Source organism: Musa acuminata, chromosome BXJ3-5 (genome assembly GCF_036884655.1).
Source record: "Musa acuminata AAA Group cultivar baxijiao chromosome BXJ3-5, Cavendish_Baxijiao_AAA, whole genome shotgun sequence".
NCBI lineage: Eukaryota > Viridiplantae > Streptophyta > Magnoliopsida > Zingiberales > Musaceae > Musa > Musa acuminata.
The window spans coordinates 7,438,785-7,455,588 of NC_088353.1; the positions used below are offsets into that span (position 1 = coordinate 7,438,785).

The 16,804-nt window shown below is 42.9% G+C and overlaps 2 protein-coding genes across 4 annotated transcripts; one reads left to right on the top strand and one right to left on the bottom strand.

The window, feature by feature from the left end:
* The first annotated feature begins 341 nt into the window (after positions 1 to 341).
* LOC103985093 (laccase-6) lies at positions 342 to 2,820 on the top strand. Its single transcript, XM_009402704.3, has 6 exons — positions 342 to 464; positions 721 to 872; positions 989 to 1,233; positions 1,311 to 1,439; positions 1,514 to 2,455; positions 2,551 to 2,820. The coding sequence occupies exons 1-6, from the start codon at positions 342 to 344 to the stop codon at positions 2,679 to 2,681; spliced, it is 1,722 nt and encodes a 573-aa protein (XP_009400979.2). The 3' UTR covers positions 2,682 to 2,820.
* Positions 2,821 to 3,560: 740 nt separating this feature from the next.
* Positions 3,561 to 8,131, bottom strand: LOC135638647 (uncharacterized). Of its 3 annotated transcripts, none has more exons than XM_065151865.1 (8): positions 7,597 to 8,131; positions 6,001 to 7,137; positions 5,801 to 5,891; positions 5,527 to 5,684; positions 5,388 to 5,439; positions 4,925 to 5,001; positions 4,709 to 4,802; positions 3,561 to 4,611 (listed from the first exon to the last, which is right to left on the bottom strand). In XM_065151865.1, the coding sequence occupies exons 2-8, from the start codon at positions 7,126 to 7,128 to the stop codon at positions 4,022 to 4,024; spliced, it is 2,190 nt and encodes a 729-aa protein (XP_065007937.1). In that variant the 5' UTR covers positions 7,129 to 7,137; positions 7,597 to 8,131; the 3' UTR covers positions 3,561 to 4,021. The 3 variants fall into 3 exon arrangements, with proteins under 3 accessions (XP_065007937.1, XP_065007935.1, XP_065007936.1); XM_065151863.1 differs by having other exon boundaries at positions 6,001 to 7,491; XM_065151864.1 differs by having other exon boundaries at positions 6,001 to 7,517.
* Between the last annotated feature and the right edge of the window lie 8,673 nt (positions 8,132 to 16,804).

The window sequence follows — 16,804 nt, forward strand, 5'->3', positions numbered from 1 at the left end:
AGGACTGTTTATTTCGCAGCCTTTTAATTCCTCTATCCCTCACCTTTATGGTTTGTTCTCTTTGCAGTCAAAACAGCCAATAAGTTTTGTACAATAATGACTTTGGATGGCCACCTCTCCGACAGGTTATGATAACAAATCACGGTGTTGGGAGGAACAGGGTGACCTGCCCTTCCTACTCTCCCGCACATCTGGACAAATCTCTTGCAGAGACAATCTCTCTCTCTCTCTCTCTCTTGCTTCAGTCATTTCCACGCTTCAATCGAACAATTGTATATAAGCAGACCGCTCCTTTTCCATCCAATGTGCACAACAAGAGGTACAAAAACAGGAGTAGGAAGATGGCTTTGTCTTCTTCTCGTCACATCCTGTTGCTGAGCTTTTTGCTGTCATGTTATGTTCCACTCGGCCTTGCTCGCAGACATTGGCCTGTGGGAGGATCCACCAGGTTCTACGACTTCAAGGTCTCCGTTCTTATCTTTGTCTGCATGCGCACATATGCCTCTGTTCTTAGTTTGCAGGCTTTTCATTGAGTATATGTTGCGTAAGTTTTTAGAGGACAGAGAGATAGAGAGATTTAGTCATTTGTAGAATCTCCTTTATTGCATGGAGTATTAGAACGAAGGGTCGTTTCTTTGTGAAGTTGAGATTGATATCAAAGCTTGTCGTGGAAATCTGCTTGTTTGATGGCTTGACTGTGTGTGAATGTTATGCGCGCAGGTGCAAACGACGAGGGTCACGAAGCTGTGCAAGACCAAGGACATCGTCACCGTCAATGGTATGTTCCCCGGCCCGGTCATTTATGCCCAGGAAGATGATCGGATCATCGTCAAGGTCACAAACGAGAGCCCGCACAACGCCACCATCCACTGGTAATAATCTTGCCACCCGGCTCATTTTACTGCATGTCTACGCTGCTCATGCGGTACCAAACTCACAGCGCATGCCGAGAACTAATCATGGCGTCCTCTCCATCTGTGCATTGTAGGCATGGAGTGCGGCAGAGGTTGTCGTGCTGGGCGGACGGGCCGTCCTACATCACCCAATGCCCGATCCAGGCTGGGCAGAGCTTCACCTACGAGTTCACCCTGTTCCAGCAGAAGGGGACGCTGTTCTGGCACGCGCATATCTCATGGCTCCGCGCCACCGTCAACGGCGCCATCGTCATCTACCCCAAGACCAGCGTCCCCTACCCCTTTCCCTACCCTTACGAGGAGCACGTCCTCATCTTTGGTAATGTCGTTTCCCTTCCCATGAGCTTCGAGGAGAGATGGTTCGAGGTTTTGCTGACGCTGCAAAGCTCGTCTCAGGGGAATACTGGCACAAGGATATGCTGCAGCTGGAGAAAGAGGTGGTCGCCAGCGGCGGCGGCCCTCCACCTGCGGAGGCGTACCTCATCAACAGCCACCCTGGGCCGCGTTACAACTGCTCGGCTACTGGTAGCCTACCCTGCTCTCGCTGCTACCATTGCTTCTTGTTGATGATTGTCACACGACTGGTTTCTTGTCTCCAGATGTGTACAAGATCGACGTCGTCCCCGGCAAGACGTACCTGCTGCGGCTGATAAGCGCGTCCCTGAACATGGAGCACTTCTTCGCCATCGCCGGCCACAAGCTGACCATCGTGGAGGCCGACGCCGAGTACACCAAGCCCTTCACCGTCGACCGCCTCATGATCACTCCGGGGCAGACCATCAACGTCCTCGTCAAGGCCGACCAGCCCATCGACCGGTACGACATGGCGATGGGGCCGTACATGTCCGCCCAGAACGTCACCTTCCAAAACATCTCCGCCATTGCCCACTTCCAGTACACCGGAGCCACGCTCGACGACCTCAGCCTCCCCGCCCAGCTCCCCGTCTACAACGACAACCTCGTCGTCAACACCAACCTGCACATGCTCCGGAGCCTCAACGCTACCAACCTCCCCTCCGTGATCGACGCCAACCTCTTCTTCACCGTCGGCTTGAACGTGGAGGAATGCCACTCCTCCAACCCCAACAAGAGCTGCCAGGGACCCAGCGGCGGCGTCTTCGCGGCGTCGATGAACAACGTCAGTTTCGTCAAGCCTAACATCTCGCTCCTCCAGGCCTACTACAACAACATCAATGGTCTGTACACGGACGACTTCCCCGGCGTGCCGCTCAAGACCTACGACTTCGTCAATGGCGCGCCCAACAATATCCCCAACGACACCCAGTCCCTGATCGGGACCAAAGTGAAGGTCCTCGAGTACGGGAGCAGGGTGCAGCTCATCTTGCAGAACACCGGCACCGTGACGACCGAGAACCACCCTATCCATCTCCATGGCTACAACTTCTATGTTGTGGGCTACGGAACAGGGAACTACAACCCCATGGGTGCGAAGCTCAACCTGGTTGATCCGCCATACATGAACACCATCGGAGTGCCGGTCGGAGGATGGGCCGCCATCCGGTTCGTCGCCGACAATCCAGGTACTACTGACCTCTCTCAGTATCATCGTCCTAACACCCACAAAATTCTCGTAGACACAGCCTCTTAGAACACGCGTCATGCACGCTGCATGCAGGTGTGTGGTTCATGCACTGCCATTTTGATGTGCACCTGACCTGGGGCCTGTCGATGGCGTTCATCGTGAAGAACGGCGAGGGGCCCCTGGAGACTCTTCCCCATCCTCCGGCCGACTTGCCTAGGTGTTGATCTGCCACTTGGAATCATCATCACCAACTGCTGTGCTGTGCATCTGCTCATGTGTTCTGATGTGTCATACCTCGAAAGCACTTTGATTTCATTCTTTCAAGCAGCTTCCGTCCATGTGAAGTTTTCCCCAAATCTAAAAGGATGTCCAATAAACACATCAATGGATGCATAGGTGCGTGCGCCCGCATTATACTTGTAATCAAATCACATTTGGTTGTATCAGAAAGGTGTGGAAAGAGGTCACCTTATGGTTGTTCTCGAAATCTATATTGCTCTGTTCTCGCATCAATTTTGTGCTGACATTAATGTCCATCACAAAGGCATTTGACAGGTTTATCCATCATACTAAGAATTATCTGGATCGCGCAACCTAAACTTTTTATTTAGCGAGATATAATCTTCAACGAAAAGCAAAATTCTGTGTAATTAAGCACCAAGTCAAACACAAAGATCCTATACTTCATGTGCTTTAAGAGATTCTCACTTTTCCTAAACCATGTTAGACTCATTCTATGATAAATAAACAAAGATGACTTGGGTGCGAGGTCTCAGCAAGTGGAGCCATCTGAATCGTGATTTAGACAGAATTAGACTATGGTTGTGTTTCAGTCCACTGTAGCAATGGATCATTTTGGAGGCAGTAGCAGGTTTTGGAAAGAAAAAGACCAAAACATCAATGAAATGAGGTCACCAGTTTAACTTTTCCAAGCATCCATAAATCAAGATGAATACAAAGTTTACCAGAAAGAACCCTTCAAACACATGCAAAACCTACCATGAGTAGTTACAAGAGGAGCAAATTCTAGAAGATGAACACCCCAATTCAGACCTCAGGACAAGGTTCAACCCACCATGACCAACCGTAGCAATTCAATCAGATAGGAAATACTTGAAAGAATCTATATAATTGAATGAGCATTCTCTATCCGAAAGTACAAGTTAACCCTCACCCAGCTCATCTGCCGGTTGCCGCCTTAGACAATGGGGATGCTTTACACCAATATTGCCAAATGTTTTTATGACATATCAGGAAACCCAAAGGTGTCCAAAGCTGATACAAGAAAAATACCAAACCCAAAAATCTCATCTACACTGCACAAATGTACAAAGAATTCAAGCCTTATCCGCCTAGCTTGATCTTTTGATGGCGCCAATATCTCTGTGTCCTGCCAGCTTATGTATAATTCTGATCCATGTAGAATTGGCAGAAGCACTGGAGATGTGTTCCTTTGTATGTTCTACTTACATAATAGATCGATGTGAAAGAGGTACTGCCAAAAGCATATATAGTGGTACTATGGCAAAAAGAAATTGATATGACCATGTGCAGGCCAAACTAATCATAGATGTTGTGGTAATCCATAATTCTGGTAAGATCTGATCCATCCATCTGATCCAGCAGCAACTATAACCTGACCCCAGGCATGTGAGGTGGTCTGGCGAAAAGTCTTCAGGGACTTGTAGTGGGACTTGTAGAAGGTAGATGCAACAAAGTTCGAGGGAAGTTTCTCCTCCGGCCAAGTTGCAGAGCTCTTCCGCAGAGACTCCAAGAACTCATGGCTCAGAGAGAAACAACTGGAAGGTGATAAATTCAAGGTGTATTTACCAATCAAATCTTTTATATGACAATTAAAGTCATATCCTAGGAGCCCAGCATTCTCCCTGAAGACATCCTTTTGCAAATGGGGGACCTCAGAGGTGTTTGTTCCTGATTTTCTGCACTGCAGACCACACCAGGGTATCACAATAGATGCATTGCTCGAAATGAAGCGCTCACTAGACCAGGTGCTCTTCACGTGGTGAGATGTGGGTGCCACATCGCTAGCATGATGGCTCCACATGTAGACATTGGAGTCTTCACTGGCAGAAAAGATATGCTGTCCATCTGCAGTGAAGGATGCAGAGACCTGACTTCCAGAGTTCTGGATACCTGTGAATAGCAATTATACGAGACACATTAGGACTATTGGTCTGCGAATGAATGTCCTGGAATAAATGGATCATACTAATAGGGCAAGATTTCATACACTTGAATTTCGAAACCACATCAATGCCATCAAAAATTCGGATTTGTGAGTCAGCAGAAGATACCATCAGTTTGTGAGGATTGCTTGGGCAAAACTGGAGATGGAACCAAAAGTTGTAAGAAGATAGAAATGGTAATAGACAAACAGCATCAATGAAGTTGGCAAATACAGATATGAAATATCAACCATATAGGGGTCACTTCTGCAGAAAGTTACCTGAAATCCTGTTATCCTTTTCGAGGACTTCTTTTTGCCCTGCAAGGAGACCTGAGCATCTAGCTGCAGATGATTTTCTGATCCATGCAGAAAAACAGCAATAAGTAACATATACAATCCTATGAAGTAAAGAGATAAACTGTAGCAAGATTTCTCATTATTACAAATAATGACGAAAACTCCAAACTCAAATCCATTCAATGGAGCAACAGAGTCAGAAAGAGTGCGATGTATTGGTCTGCAGGATTTATTGGAGCTAAGTACATATCCAGAAAGTGTATCAAGCATCCGTGAAGGGAATAAAAACATATATATGAAAGTGATCAACATGGTAAAGAAGAATTAGTTCTCAGTCTAGGTGAATAAGAATGTAGTCTTTTTATGAGGATCACGGTATTCCACTATGTATAAAGATGTCAACAAGAAAAAAAAAACACTATGATGTTAGAAGATTCACATTTACCTGATGCATCATAAAAGCGGCAATTGCCTGCCAAGGTGCCAATAACTGCTCCCTGCACAAAAGGAAAACATTTTTTTATAGAAAGTCTCACAATGACCAAACTCTTTAAGAACAACTACAAAGAACAGTATCAACACACCTTTCCATCAGGACGGTAGCAAGCTGCAGTGACTATTTCTCTAGTATCAACCCAACCCACAACACGACATCCTGAAATTTCCCATATACGAACTTTACCATCAACGGAGCCACTGATGAAGTAGGCCTCATTTATAGGATTAAACTGCACACATGTCACTGCATAATTCATCGGATGATGCAAAAGAACTTGTGAGACCAATGAACTGACTGGAGCTAAAATTATGTGAATGACAGATAATGACAACATAACAACATCAAAGGGAATTACCTACCATAATCATTGTGAGGGAATATTTTGACACAGTCTTCGGAACCAACTTGCCACATGTGAACAGTTTTGTCCATAGATGATGATAGTAAGCACTGACAAAAGCATAAATCTCACAATCAGAAAAAGGTTCGTGCAATACTAAAAGTCTATATCAATAAATTATCCTTCAGTATAGAAGCAAAGTGTAAAATGTTAACTGACCTTATTATTTGACCATGAAATATCCAATACATCCCCATCATGCCCATGGAACTCATGAAGTGGTTCCTCAGACAACTGAAAAGCTTCAGGAGGAATGACAACACACACTGGATCTGAAGTTATTCTTGTGCTTCTGGACTTCAATTTTTTCTCTTCGTCAACATAGAGAGGAGTTAACTCAGTAGTGTCATTCACTGTGAAGTATATGCATGAAGGATCATCTCCAAGAATGTCTTTTTCATCTGTTCTTTCACATTCCTTTACATACCACACACGCACAACTCCATCTTCACCTCCGGTAGCTAAATACTGACCATCGGGGCTAAACTTCATGGTTAAGATGGCACCATTATGGGCTTTGAAATCGTGCCGCTTGTAGACTGCAGATAATTCCTTTGATCGCTTCTTGTAAGGGTGGACTTTGACCCTTTGAGTCTTAGTACTTCCACCCCTGCAAAAGTTAGAAAAATTGGAACTACACTTGTCCCCTTGCCTATCCAACATGCAAGCGGCAGCACCCAATCTTCTGAGCCATCCAATCTTTGTCCTTTCTACTGACTTCTTAGATATGATTGATGCATCATCTTCTTTCCTCATAAGCTGCTGGGTCAAGGATGATGGACCAAAATTTCTCTCAAGTTCATGAAGTGTTGAACTCCTATTATAACCAACTTCATGAAGGCTTCTTAAGCTACCATCTTTGCCTAAATTATTCGCACTGCATGATGCACCCATCTCCTCATTGGACAAGCTGGACATAGAACAATTGCCCCCTGAACAAGGGCTTCTTAGCACAGCACCACAGTCTGACATGACTCTACCAATATCCGGCTCAATATCACCATCCACCTTTAGCTCTTCATCAGAACTATCTGATTCTTCAGGGGAGCTGTTCATCATATCCACACCAAAAATTTTCATGAACTTGTCCCGCCGTTCCCTCACGCTGACAGGATCCTTGATCCAGACCTGGGGAACAACCCGTGGCCAACTGATGAATTGGTCTTCAGGGAACAAACCATTATCCGCCAGGCTTCCGGGACACGAATCGGAGACAGACGAGACGTAGTCTCTCGAGTCGAAGAACACTTCATCCTCTTCTTCTTGTAAGGTGAAATCTTGAGCCATGATTTATCACTTTAGAACCATGCGACAAGGAAGTACATCTCAGTATAACATCTCGCTGCCCTTATAAACAGCAAGCAAGGGGAGGATAAACAAATGGATCAAATCTCTGCAAAATCTCCATCTCGGAATGCTAAGATTCAACACCTCCGACCCGAGCAGTGGAGGCAACGAATCTAGACTCTCTGTTGCTTCCCATTACAACTAAGTAAGACACGGTTCGTATTAAAAAGGAGAGTAGGGCATGCCGACTTCGACAAATCTATGAACGGGGCCTTGATCTCCGACACCAATTAAGGATAATTAGAAAGCCCGAACCACGAAACGGAGAAATGCTCATCAAAATCCGATTTTGACGAAGTAGAACTGGAAATCACATCAAAAGAAACGATCTTGACCAAGAAAAGAAGATAAAACCGATCCAGAAAGGAAGCATAACCAGAAGAGAGTAGGAGAGAAGAGGATGCTCACCTGGCCTCCCATTAAAAAGCTGGGGAACCGCCGTCAGATCCAAGCAACCTTTCTCCCTCCGGGCCGGCCACCAAACCTTTCCAATTTCCTCACGTTCTCTGTCGATTGGACGAACCTCGGCACTAAAAAATTCAACTTCTACCCCATTAAAAAAAACGAATTTGGACTAAATAAATCGGATAAGGGGGAGTGGAGCCTCGATCTCCGAGATCGGGTGGCCCGAGGACCGCGATTTGGAGGGTTTTGGGCGAGCTCTGGCCCCGTCCTCCTCGTCGCCCTCCCGAATCTGGTGCTGCCTTCGCTCTCAGTTCTCCGTGTCACACTTCCGCTTGAATTGAATTCGTTCTTTTCCTCTGCTAGTAATCGATCGGGCTTCCCGTACGGCCACCAAATGAATGGATTGAGGTCGCCCACTGTTTGATCCCTGACCTCCTCGTGGCCACCACGCCCTTCCTCTTTTACCCAGTCCCGAGTGGGAAGCAGCCGAAGTAACCCTCCCATGTGGTAGAATTAATACCCCTTTGCGGCCCCTGACATTGCTTTTCCTTCCAAAAACATTTTAAGCGATCTTTATAAAAGAAATTGTTTTCAGTTTTTGATTTTAATAGAAAAATATTTTTGATGGTGACAACATTGAGCGTCAATTCCATCCTTCACCCGCATCGCTCATAACCCATCACCTATGGATCGATTTTTGTCGTTTATTATCGTCCCAATACCACCTACAATTATTGTCATCGCCAACCTCCGACATCTAATTATGATCACCAATTGTTGATTTTGTTTTTTCCTATCAACCAATGGGAGAGAAACGCTTCGAAGAATATCCTCCAACATAACGAAAAGTAGAGAAAATAAAATAAATGAAATCAAATGTTGACGTGCGAGTGGGTCCCCCTCTCTAAGGTCCAATTATTTGATGGCGATATGACACGCGGCGACTCATCGTCCCACGCTCCCCGAAACATCGCGGTAGGCCGCAACGGGACAAAACGGCACATACAAGCCAAATCACAAGGGAGAAGGACTCGGGGCCGTCGAACACCGCGGGCCCCGGCCGCCGGTGGGTGGGGCCGCGGCATCCGTCTTCACATATTAGCGATGTGGGTAGAGGTTGTTAAGTAGAGGGTAGTCATTGATCGGTACATTAACAGTAGATGTATTCAACGCGTACATTATTATCTTTTTTTTTTTTAATATTGTAAATAATTTAAATCAACCTATATTTTATGCAATCATTCTTAATTAAAATTTTATTTATAATCGTTAATAATTTATAGTTTCCAATAGAAAAACTTTTAGATCTATCTCTACCTCTCCAAATCTTCTTGAGTTTGTAGTGTCATAGCAAATGACATTTTGTTCGTCCATAGCAGATATCGATTCTGTAAAACCCTGCAAAAAAGAAACTTGGGAGCTGTGAAGTATTCTGCAATATTGGCGTGGCCACTGTTCCTTTGGAATGGAACCTTTAAAGAGGGAGGACGAGAGTTCCATTAGGAGAAGATGTACAACTGCAGGGCTTACAAAGAAGAGTTGGGGTCATATATATATATGTACATTGTAGATAAACTAGTTCACCACCACCAGTTACAACCACACCTTCCATGTGCTGTCATCTTCTAGGGTTTCACCACTGTAAACTATTGATTATAGACTAATTCTGACAGACTTAATTAACCTAACAAGCGCGTCGATCGATACGATACAAGTTATTCCAATCATTCTCTAATCTCTCCCTTATCTACAGATCCAATCAAGTCTTGTTATTTACATGACATGCTTTCTCGCAGCAGGAATCCATGTGATGGAGACACTGAACCTTCCTTCCTTGCTCCGACCCTATGTAAAGCCAAAGTTTGCTCTCAGTGAAAACAGTGATGGCATGCATGTGTTTATGCTTCACCTGTGGAAGTTCATTGAATTATGTATCTTATCCTTCAAGACAACCCAATAGGATATTGAAGCTGCTCCATGTCATGAGAGTTTGACATGGGAAACCAGTAAGTTTGAAGGGTGAGATCAGCTGTCCACCTCCAGCACACCAGCTTTGCAAAGAGGCGTATCTTCCACCCCCTTAATGCCCGGGATTCCAACTTGAGGTACGCACAACTCCTAGATTTTGATATTGTATGCACCTTCATTTCATTTGACAGAGACTTAACTAGTTGTGTTATATTTGGATTTCTACCTAGGGTTAGTTATCTTAAAATTTTTATAATTAAATCTAGATTAAAATTAATTAAGGATATTCTGATAATTTATTGTGGATATGGTATCTCCTAATTAGGTTAGGACTATATCTAGATTAGATGGAGATTTAATAGAAATTTTAATTGGATTAGGATTATAAATCAAGTAAAGAAATCTTAAATAGATTAGCACTAGGGTTCTTATGAAACTCATCCTATAAATATAGCATGACCCTCTTTCTTCTTTCAAGTCTTCAAAAGAGCAAGGTCAGTGACAAACTAGTGTTGACAACTGGAGAGAGAGGAACAGGTGGTGAACATATAGAGATCCTTCTCTTTTAGTTGTTAATATCTTATATATGTTTAGTTGATATCCTTTATCATATCATGATCTGTTTAGCTTGATATAAATTTATAAAAAAAAAATTCTGTGATTTAAATCAACTCAGATCTCTCCAGTCTTTTAAATATACTTTTATTTACTGAGGAGAAGGACTAAGTGGTACCAATATGCCCGGTAATCTTGCTATAGTGATCGCTCCGATCTGTACACGACTGCAGCAAACTGTGAGACTAGAGTAAGACAGCCACAAGCCTGCTACAACTTACATCTAACACCCGTAGGCACTCGATTTGCTGCGTAGTTCAGTTTGAAAGGGCAGCCTCGAGTGTATCGGCTGACGAGGGTTGGTGCTTGACTTTTGGGCAGTACGTGCATCACGAACCATGTTAAATTCCAAGTTGCATGCTAGAGTTTGGCTCTGCCTGAACGTTTTCCTGGAAAGCAGCATATAGAGCATGACATAATTGGTTGTCCGAAAAGGAAAGAAATAAATATTGCTTGAACTTACAGAGGGTTTTGGTCATTCATGAATCTCTCAGATTTATCAACAGCGATGCTGCTGGTAAGGTCTGAATCTATCTGTACTTTGTAGTTTTGATACAACAGTTGCTAACTCGTTGGTAGATAGGAAGATAAGCCACTAAGGATTAACTGTCAAGAATGAAACGAAAAAGATATTACTGTATTTGATATGGTACTCCGAAGGATTTTTCTTAATAGAACTATGATATTTTTTTATGTAGTTGGGAAAATCTTTGTTGTTATCATGGAAAATCTTAGCTACCCGTAAGATAGTGCTCCTGTTAAGGATGCTGATCTTGGATAAATAATTTATGGGCGAGAGGCTTCGTGAGTGAGTTTACTAGTTGATCAGCCATATGTATGTGAGAAACACGTAGTTGATGTCTGACAACTTATTCTCGCACGAAGTGAAAGTCGATAGTTATGTGATTCATGTTTCATGCGTGAGTGGAATACTCGATTGGCGCATAGGTAAGTAACTCTAACATTATCACAATATATGGTAGCAGTAGAGGTGGAGTTGATGTCAAGTTCCTTGAGTAGATTCCTAACCCAATTGAGTTCTATAATAGCGATTACAATGACATGGTATTCAACTTCAATTATAAATCGTGTAATTATTTTTTGCTTTTTAGAACTCCAACTAATTGGATTAGCTCTAAGAAAAATAATATACCCCGACATGAATGTTCTATCATCAAAGTTTCTTATCCAATCAGCATTAACAAAGATATAAAGATGAAGGAGGGAATATTTACGAAAAAAGAGGTCATGATTTAGGGTCCCATGAAGATATAATAAGATTCGTTTAACCATAGACCAATGCATAATAGATGACCGATGCATGAATTGTGATAATTTATTAATCGCAAATGAGATATCTAGACGGATGAGAGATAAGTACTATAAGGAGCCAAGTACTTGGTAGTATTGAGTTGAATCCGTAGAAGGACTTCCATCATATAGTTTGAGTGACTCACTAGTAGATAGAGGAGTTGTAACCGCTTTTGCATCATGTATATTTATCTTTAATAATAAATATTAAATATACTTTCTTTATGATAGAAGAGTCTTGAAGATGTGTATGTTGCTTACGGTACCAAAAAGTAGCTCAAGATTCCTAGATCTTTGAGGGAGAATCGATTTGCCAAATTCTTGAGGAATGCCTTGATTTCCATAGGATTGTTGCTCATGAGACAATAATATCATCCACATATATCAGAAGATATATTGTATTGCTGCTTTGGTGACTAAGAAATAGCGAGGTATCAGACTTGGAATTGATGAAGCCAATTGATATAAAAAATGAGCCAAGTTCGATGTACCAAGCTCTTGGAGCTTGAGGAAGTCCATAAATAGCTTTTTGTAGTTTACAAACATGCCTTGCATACTGAGAGTGAATGAACCCAAGAGGTTACTACATGAAGACATCTTCAATTCGGGTTCCTTGTAAAAAAGTATTGTTAACATAATGTTGTCATAAATGCCAACCTTTTGAGATAGCCAAACTCAAAATAAATCGGATTATTATGGGTTTAACAATAGGACTAAATATTTTTATAAAGTCAACACTAGGACATTGATGAAACCCTTTAGCCACTAGACACACTTTATATCTGGCAACAGATCCATCTAAGTTTTGCTTAATTCGAAAGATCCACTTACACTCGATGATATTTTGTATGGGATGAGAGGGTATAAGGGTCCATGTAGAATTATGGAGGACGACATCATATTCTTCGTATATAGCGTTACACCAATACGGAGATTTTTGAGCTTGAGTAATTATGGTAGGTTCATTGGTTTTTGATGAGGATTTTGTGAAAGCATGTAGGTTAGGGACTTATCGTGGTTTAAAGATATTATTTTTGGAGTGTGTTGTCATTAGATGTCTAGGGGCTATAGGTTATGTTGTAGGCATGAGCGGTGGAGAGGCATTGACATGGGTTGGGGTAAGCTAAGGTATTTTAGTGTCACTAGTCCCAGAAGAGGATAAAAATAGTGATTGTATTTCCAAGGGCATTACTTCAGCAGTAGGAGAACCTTGTGAAGAAGGGAGAGGAGCAATGGAGGGGGTGAGGAGCTGCTGAACCGAGAGAAGTAGAGAGTGTAGATCCCGAGGAGAAGGACTAGATGGTGTTGTAGGAGACTTGTTTAACGGGATTAGCAGTGTACTTCAGTGATGTATATTTGTTGGAGTAGGTCGCACAATAGGAGACTTAGGGTTTTAAAACGGAAAGGTAGACTCCACAAAAATAAGTGTGACATTACATGCATAGTGGAAGAACAAAAATAAAAATCCTAGAATTCTACAAAATAGTTTCATCGTCGTGTAAAGATTGGTACGCAAAAATCATAAAATAAAAAATCGCATGTATATGAGGGATATGTTTTACCTAGGAAGATCGTATATCCCTGAAATCCTACATATCTATGAGAGAGGATGAAGGAGGTTAACTGTCATCCTCTCTAGTAGTGATCAACACGGTAGAAGCTGTGAAGACGCTTCTCGAATCACTACCCAAATCTCCATATGCCCCAAATAGGGGCTGTTGGCTAAGGAGGAGTAGGGGAGAGGATAATAGGTGGTGGTAGCAAAAAAGGCCTAGCCTATGACCCTTTAGTTCCCTCCTATTTATAGAGTCTCCTTGTTAATTTAACCATAATAGATCTTGCCCTATTGGGTACAGGATATCCATCCAACTACCCAAGTCTCTTAGATTAGTGGATCTCTACCCAATAATCGCTCATTAGCTCTTATTGGATCTCATCTATAGGATCCAATAATTCAGGAGCTTATTAGATATCCAATAAGATAGGGGTTCCAATATATCTCATATTTGAACTTCTATTCATCATAACACCTACCATATATGTGTAACCCTCTAGGCATAATATCGAGCTAGCTATGAGTTATCTTGTCAAAACTCATTATGGCTCAGTGAATTATTATCTTCATAATAATTCACTCGACTTATCGATTGCGGGCGTACTAGGCCACTACGCCATAGTCTCCGGATGATATAAGGGAATCCAATCCATTTGGACCTGTATATCCTCAATTATTATGATAATAGTTCATAATAATTGAGGATAGGCTCCTGGCCAGCTTGATATTAGGCCTAGAGGGTCACACACATATGGTAGGCATTGTGATGAGTAAATGTACATATTTAAGATATCCACTATAGCTCATATCTTATTGGATATCCAATAAGCCTTTGAATTATTGGATCCTGTGGATGAGATCCAATAAGAACCAATAATAGATTATTGGATAGAGATCCACTAATCTAAGAGGCTTGGGTAGTTGGATAGAGATCCAATACCTAATATGGCAAGATTCATTAAGTTTAAGTTGATAGGAGACCTCTATAAATAGGAGGGAACCAAAGGTTCATAGGCTAGAGCTTCTTTTGTTGCTATGTCATATTCTCCTCTCCCCTTCTTCTTTTCAAATAATAGGCCTAGAGATTTGAGGAGCATCATCACAGCCCTGCTATGTGGATCACCGCTAGAGAGGACACTTGACTTCCTTCATTTTCTCCTATAGATCTATAGAGATTCAGGGATATACGATCTCCCTAGGTAAAATATAATATTTCATATATGCAGTTTTCGATTTTACATATTTTACGTACAAATCTTCGCATGACGATAAATACATCATTGGAAAATTTGGGGTTTTTGTTTTTTCTGTTCTTCCGCTACATATGTGATGTCGCCCTTCAATTTCCCTACACATCCATCTCATCTTCATCAGTTCCATCGACATCTCGGCGTAACTTTATGTGTCGTAATCATCCATCTTGGCCAGGTGGGTCTCGTTGTCACCTCCACGCTCCCATCGCATCTCCTCGTGTAATTACAACATAATCACAAGCATACAGGTCCAACAATAAATGGAAAACTTTAGAGGCTCACAAGCCCTAATAATAATAATAATCACATCACATGTCCACACACATCACACAGTCCATGATCATCCGTCCACATCACACATGACATGTACACATCACCATGTAGGACTACTATATAAAAATAATTAATTAAACTATTTAATTAATTATATGTAGTATTTTGGGAACCTTACTATAGGGTGCCCCACATGGCAGGTAATCCCTTGTGCAGCTAGGAAACCCTAGCCACTGGGGACTCCCCTACGATTAGGAATCCTATGCCATAGGGCTGCCTTGTGTGGCTAGGAAACCCTAGCCACCAAGGAGTCTTCTATTACGATCAAGGAGTCCACATCACACATGAATTAGTGCAGCAAAAAACTTTCGAGGATTTAAAATTGCATTCGTACGATGAAATCGTTTCCGATGTAAAACCGTTTTCGGAAACTTAACTTGAAAGCGAGTTCATAAATGAGTGCAGCAAAAGTAATGAGAAAGTAAAGCACATATGGAGGTTTACAGTAAGGTAAGCAGCAAGAATAATTGCAAACCAGAGAAGATGAGAGTTTATAGTGGTTCGGTCAATCGTGACCTACATCCACTCCTCCGATTCCTCTTCCGTCGAGGCCACCGGCATCCACTAACGATCTTCCTTTACCAGGTGAAGATCAACCTCCTTTTTACACCCCTCTTCTCCTTTTACCGGGTTTAGGATACAACCCTTACAAGCACTCACTCTCATCTCTTAAACAGAATTCTAACACTTAAGCTAGAGGAGGGAAATTCTAGATATTGCAGCAGCGTTTTCTCTCTTTTAATCTCTATGTGCTTGTATCTTTTACCCAGGGATGAGAGGGGTATTTATAGGCTCCAAACTGGTTTGAATTTAGAGCTAAAAAAGATCACCTCCCGGATTTCTAGGGTCCTAGCGGTACTACCTCCTGACTGGGGCAGTACAACCGCCTGACAGCTCGGAGACTAAGCCTTTGGGCGGTGCCACCACCTGATTGGGATGGTTGCACCACTTGGCAGAGCCCAGAGATCGAGCTCAGGTGGTTCCACCGCTTGTCAGGGGCGGTTGCACCGCTTGGCAAAGCTCGGAGACCGAGCTCAAGCGGTTCCACCGCCTGTCAAGGGCGGTTGCACCGCCTAGTCTTACTCGGAGACTGAGCCCAAGCGGTGCCACCACCTGACTGGGGTGGTTGCACTGCCCAGCTTTCCTGGGAGACTATCTCCTGGGCGGTGCCACCGCCTAGTAGGAATTCTGGTCCGAATGGGTTGATCCATTCGGCCCAATTTAGGTCTATCAATGGCCCAATTGCCCCCAGATTAAGTTAATGGGATCACCTCTCATTCCTAACTTAATCTACATGCTAACTACGATATTTCTTAAGACATTTACTACAACTTGCTCCGGTGTGTCAATCGCTTCTTCCGGCGAGCTTCCGGCGAACTTCCGGTGAACATTCGACGAACCTTCGGCGATGCTCCACCGGACTTCCGGCAAACTCCTGGACTTGCGACAATCCACTTGGCGAATTCCGATGAGCTTCTTTGGCAAGCTCTTGGGCTTCTCGGATTTGTTCCCATAGAACCTTCGACGATAGTCCAAACTTCGTCGAACTCTCGAACTCTCAACATGATCATAGTCTTGACTCCAGTGCAACTCCCGCTACATGTCTTACTTCCATCATAGTTAATCCTGCACATGTAAAACAAAACTTCGATCGAGACAATTAATCCTAAGCAATTAACCAAGTTGTTCGACATGTCATTGGTCCCTCGACGTTTTGTCCGATTCTTCGACGCATCGTCCTCTCCTGCGGCCTATTGCCTAATCGGTCAGTTGACTCCGCAACTCCGATATCCTTAGCACAATACCCGCTCTTCTTGGTCTGATGCCCAAGTCCACAGCCCGAAGCCTTCTGTCGATACGTCAACCGATCCATCGGCTCGACGTCTAATCTTCTGACATATTCCTCCGACACAACATGATTTTTCCTGCTTTAATTGTCTCATCCTGATCGAAGCATCCTGCATCACTCAAAGAGCAGATTAAAACATAAACACAATTATCAATTGGTTTCATCATCAAAATACGAGATTCAACAATCTCTCCCTTTTTGATGATGACAATCAATTGATGATAGAATTAAACTTAACTCCCGGAGTTTAAACAAACTCCTCCTATCAATATGTCATATTGATATAACCTTGAATTCAAACTGAATTCAAGTTATTACAATATTCAT